The sequence below is a fragment of the Anoplophora glabripennis genome, unplaced genomic scaffold (assembly GCF_000390285.2).
Source record: "Anoplophora glabripennis isolate ALB-LARVAE unplaced genomic scaffold, Agla_2.0 scaffold14, whole genome shotgun sequence".
NCBI classification, from domain to species: domain Eukaryota; kingdom Metazoa; phylum Arthropoda; class Insecta; order Coleoptera; family Cerambycidae; genus Anoplophora; species Anoplophora glabripennis.
Genome location: NW_019416352.1, coordinates 2,394,061 through 2,400,060, shown reverse-complemented (window position 1 = coordinate 2,400,060; position 6,000 = coordinate 2,394,061). Strand labels below are relative to the sequence as shown.

Below are 6,000 nucleotides of genomic sequence, written 5' to 3'. Positions count from 1 at the left end.
AAGAAATGTTTTTTTCTGGATAACCATTGAATTATATTGGCTTTCCTCCAAGCAGTTGTAGGCGTCCGCTCGGTCTGCCGTGAATGGTAACTGGTACAATAGTCACTAAACACAAGTCGAATTTTACTCTACTGCACTAGCACGTCTTCGTATATTCAGCTCTAAGACTGGATTGATCTGTCACAATACACTGGCTCCTGCCCTATGATGTATCCAATAAAATAATATACTAATGTACCCCCATTACCTGTTAGCATTAGTGTTACCCGATAATTACCTGAAACGAAATATTACCACGCCCATGGCCGGTTCTTATCTCGGGGTTTTATTACTCTCTTTCATTTCCAAACAGACTATAATGATTTAATTTTATTTTAAATATAAAAAGTTTTATGAAGTTAAGAAATTCTCTTTATACATATACTGCAGTAATCTCGGAAGTTTTATCAGCATCTTCTTCAATTTCTTCATCATCAAATTGGTATACAGGTTCGGAAAGTACCGATGGTCCATCTGCCGTTACGTGAGAGCGATAGAGTAAGACATAGAAATCCATACGATAGAGAAGGATGGCTATAATGAAGGCGTCTCATAGTCACCGCCCGTTTCGCCCTTCCACAAATAATATCCACTTCTTATTTGTGGAAGGGCGAAATAGGCGGTGACTATTAGACGCCTTCATTATAGCCATCGTTCTCTATCGCACGGATTTCTATGACTTACTTTATCGCTCTCACGTAACGGCAGATGGACCATCGGTACTTTACGACCCTGTATATTATTTGCAGAAACCTCCAGTTCGTGATCTTCCATTTCTTTATCTGAAGATGTCTTCGTCAAAGTCAATTTCTATATACGCTGATGTTTACGAGAAAAGTAAAGCAAATTAAAAAGTAGTAATTATCAATACGTTAATAGGTCGATAATTAACAATAATTCGCATTTGAAAATGCGATATTTAGACTTTTCAGCTCGCGAGACATCGATTTAAAAAAAACATCAAAATGGGACCACTAGAAGCCGAGATAATCAAAATTTTTATTATATAAGTACTTTTAAAAAAATCGCAAAAATATTGTAATTTTTTTTCACTTTTTTTTTTGTTGTTTTTGCTATATTTGCAATAATTATGTTGTATTTTTTTATTTGAAAATGGGTATATCATATGTAAATTTTAATTACGAATCTTTATTTCCTCTTCTTTTTTTCTCTAAAATGAATAGTTTTTGAACTGTATTGAAGAAAAAGAAAAAAAAATGGAACTGTTTCCAATTTTTTCACTATTTGTTTGATAATAAGTTTAGCACACATTTTGAAGCGCGCCCGTAGTGAAATTATATTTTATTAGGTATATCATATTAGAGCCATTAAAACAAAAATTATATCGATACTATATAAAACATCCGTACATGGGTGTTTTGAAACAGATCGCGCTAGTCTACTAGACGCACAAGCGAAACCATTCCGAGGCATGCGACATGCGATGGACGCATGCAGACACTGCATGCAACAGACGCATGCATCCATCGCACATGCGAAACTAGACCTTTACCTCTCTGCAGAGCCGTTGCAGCGAAAAGTCCCGGCAATACTGTTGGTTATGAGGATTTCGGTGTAAATGACCATCTTATCCAAAATAGATTTTATTATACTGTTTGTCTAAATATGAATTAATGCACAAATAACAACTTTTCCCAATTTTAACGCAGATTTTGTATAAAATGGACTTAGTTTGAAACTCAAATTACTCTTTGTTGTAAAGAAACTTGTAATTTTCTTGTACAGAAGCAGCAAATTACAACAAAAAGTAATTTGAGTTTAATACTAACTCAATTTTATAGAAAATCTGCGTTAGAATGGAGGAAAGTCTGTTATTTGTGAATTGATTCATATTTAGACAAGCTGTGTAATAAAATCTATAAAAATGTATTGCTGGTTGCCTATTTGCTATAGTCTTAAGTTGATATCAAATTTTGGTTCAAAATTTATTAAAACACGAAATTATTCCAAATAAGCGATATCGTTACTTTCCACGTGACCATTTTGAGCGATAAAATGTAGAGTAAAGGGGAAAGGTGAATAAATAAACTACTGTATCATTTAAATTTTTTATTTATATCAGAAAATTTTGTATATATAGTATAATCACTAAAAATAAATATTTTTCATAAAAAACCTATACATATAATTTAAAATTTGAAATCTGCTTTTATGAAAAACCGATTCGGCCTGTATAAATATAGAACAAGAAATAAAGGCGCTGGAATGATTAATATGCCTAAATGCACTCTTTCTAATTTTCCTTTAAATATATACAATTAATAGGCACCATGGTATCAGCTTATTATTGTCATAAATACATGTAAACAACCATTAAACACAAATGGTTAATTTCATATTCTTTTAACACTGTTTAAATTGTTAATTTAATTAAAAACTAATTTGTTTTACTATCTAACTCCATACATCGGCAGACATACGTTTCTGCGTCTCCATCTTCTTCAGGAAGGCCTGGGCTTGCTGTTCAGTCATTTGTCCTTTTTCTTGGATTATCTTCAGTACGATGTTGCGAACGTCAGCTGCCATAGATTTTGCATCCCTAAAAACAAAAAAAAAACGGATTGTATAAAACGGATCAAATGAGATTTTTTTAAATTATACGTTTTTAATAGTAACTTTCGTACTGTTTTGTATTTATTTCTAGCTGCCTCATAAATATTGTTATTCTCATCTGCTGTAAATGATTTATGAGAGCTCTATAGCAAATAGGCAACCAGCAATACATTTTTATAATTTTATTACATAGTTTGTCTAAATATAAATCAATGCACAAATAACAGACTTTCCCCCATTCTATCGCAGATTTTCTATAAAATGGAGTTAGTTTGAAACTCAAATTACTTTTTGTTATAAAGAAATTTGTAATTCGGCGCTTTTGAACAAGAAAAAGTCTGATATGTTGATATGTCGATGGCCGTATTGAAATTTAAAAAAAAGGAAATTGAAGCTGAATAAACAAGCTATCTGGTCCATGCAATAGCTTAGCTGAAAAAAAAATTTCCAAGTCCGCCAAGTCAGAAAAAAAAGAAAATTTGCAAAATTTTTTTGTCATTCTATTTCCTACAATTGCATAACTGTCGCTCCTTAAAATTTCAACCGAAAAATCTAAAAACTAGAATCTTAGAGCTTCCAAAATGCTTTTTTTTAATTACCGATACGACCATTTTTCACCTAAATACAGTGTCAAATATTACGGAAAAATTTCAGAAATTTATTTGAGCCTTTAATTTTTTACATTAGTTTATAAACATTTGAAACCTGATCATAAAAGGCGATTGCTCTGCTACATATACAAGGTGTTTTTAAATGAAGTAGCAAAAATGGTACCAGTGAATGTAGAGCCAAAAATAAGAGGATTGAAGTAAAAATACCTTATATGAAAGTTGCACCCCTGAGGCGATATATCCTCTTAAAGGAGGGGAATGAAATTCATATTTTAATTTTTTTTTTTAACATGGGGAATGCTAGAGACACGAAACTTGGTATGAGCATCCTACTTATAAAGAGACAACTTTTCAATATTTTTTCGATCATTGGTGTATTTTATAAAGAAGTGAAATAGTCAATCCCATTGCAATATTTTATTACAAATTTTTTATATGAGGCAAATTATTTATTTAAAAATATTTATTGGGAAGACTGATTTATTGAGCAACTTTTTTACCTCTTGCAATTTTTCGAAAAAACCGATACTTTTCTAGTAAAGGAACTAGATGCGTCATCGTTCACTAAAGGGGTAATTGCGAAAATTTGTATAAATAAAGTAGGCGGATGTCATAACAAATAAATTGTTATTTATCATATTAATAAATTGACACTTTCTTTCAACCAATAATTAGTACCTTTTGATTAATTTATTATCAGAATAATTATGGCAAATAATATTTATACCAATGACGAATATGTCGACATGCTCCAAGTGTTTTTTGAATCCAGGGAAAATAGTAACACTGCAGTAAGATTATACCACCAAAGATATCCGAACCGACCGATTCTTCATAGAGAAACATTGACCTCGGTGGAAAGAAGGCTTCGCGAAACTGGTAAATTTCAGCCCAATCGTGAGGGTGCCAGAAGAAGGCGTAATGTCCGAACTGTTGAAACTGAGGAAGCTGTACTGGAACAACTAGAAGAAGACTGTGGTACAAGCACAAGACAGGTGTCCAGGCAATTGCAAGTTTCTCACAGTCTTGTGTGGAATGTAGCTCATGAAAATCTTTTATACCCTTTTCACCATCAACCCGTGCAAGAATTGAATGGCCTGCGTGAATTTTTGTCAATGGTACATTAATATTTCCAGGCGTGACTTAAATTTTCTAATGAATATACTTTTCACCGATGAAGCCAATTTTCCTAAAGTAGGTGCAGTAAACCTTCATATGTTCATTCATGGTCGGAAGAAAATACTCATGAAATATTTGTTTCAAGATGTCAACATAATTTCAGTTTAAACGTTTGGATGGGAATTGTAGGAAATACTCTAGTAGGTCCTTTTATTCTTCCACACAGGCTTGGAGCGGCCGAGTATCTTAGATTTTTGAACGAAAATCTTCCAACATTACTTCAGGATGTACCCCTCACTACACACGTCAGGTGATGTGGTATTTGCATGATGGGGCGCCTGCACATAGTACACTTGCTGTTAGAGAATGGTTAAATTTAAATTACCCGAATCGCTGGATTGGTCGTGGTCGTGATGTCCCCGTTTGTTGGCCTGCACGTCCACCTGACCTAATGCCTATGGATTTCTTTTTGTGGCGACACATTAAAAGTATTGTTTATGCCACTCCTATTGCCTCCTTAGAAGAACTACGCTTAAGAATATTTCAGGCAGCAGATGACCTTCGCAGTAACCAAGAACTGTTTATGCGAGCGCATTTCAACAGAAATATTAGGTTATGTTTGTAGCAAAATGGAAATTATCTCGAGAATATTCCTTAAATTTAATTTTGCATTTCTGGTTTTTCATTTGTATTAAATTTTATTTCAGATAAATAAGTTTACCTAATATATGTCCCATAGTCAATTTTTTTCATTAATTAATAGCAAATTATTCTTAATGTTATTATTAAATTACCAGCTTATTGACAGAAAGTGTCAATTTATTAATATGATAAAAAACAATTTATTTGTTATGACATCCGCCTACTTTATTTTTACAAATTTTCGCAATTACCCCTTTAGTGAACGATGACACATCTAATTTTTTACTAGAAAACCATAGGTTTTATAGAAAAATTAGAAGAGGTAAAAAAGTTGCGCAATAAATCAATCTTCCCAATAAATATTTTTAAATAAATAATTTGCTTCATCACTCCTTTATAAACTACGCCAATGATCGAACAAATATTGAAAAGTTGTCTCTTTAATAATAATAATAATAATCTTATTTATTCCCAGAGACAATATGTACAATTGTATAAGGATGTGTCAAAGAAAACCTAAAAACTAATACGACAAGCCATAAAATGCACATACAAGTAAAAAAAGAAGTCAAAATACACAACTTCATCCAAAATATTCATTCAAGCTATATGGACATGGACATAGTTCCAATAAGAAAAATTTCAGTCGTTTTTTAAACAAACATAAGGTATTACAGTCTTTTGTGTCACCTGGTAACTTGTTGAAAATCTTAAGGCCCAAACAGCTTGGTGAATTTTTAGTGACATTTAGTTTCCTAAAAGTTATATAAAAATCATGTCGGTGGCGGGTACTAACCTGACGAGAGTCGATATTTTTAATAAATTTAGTTTTATTTTTGAATATATTCACAGTTAATTCAAATATATATAAACCCGGTAATGTTAAAATACGGTAATTCTTAAATAAATTCCTACACGAACACAAACGACCAACATTTGCAATGCATCTTAATATTTTTTTTTGACATAAAAATATATCATTAGTCAAAGTAGACCCACCCCAAAAACAGATGCC

At 32.1% G+C, this 6,000-nt stretch overlaps 1 protein-coding gene across 2 annotated transcripts in view; it reads right to left on the bottom strand.

The window, feature by feature from the left end:
* Positions 1 to 2,124: 2,124 nt before the first annotated feature.
* Positions 2,125 to 6,000, bottom strand: part of LOC108904057 (NADPH--cytochrome P450 reductase) — a 38,591-nt gene continuing 34,715 nt past the window's right edge. For both annotated transcript variants that reach the window (XM_018706441.1, XM_018706440.1), the window contains exon 8: positions 2,125 to 2,599. In XM_018706441.1, coding sequence (XP_018561957.1) covers positions 2,455 to 2,599 — 145 coding nt within the window. In that variant the 3' untranslated portion in view covers positions 2,125 to 2,454. The remainder of the gene's footprint in view (positions 2,600 to 6,000) is intronic.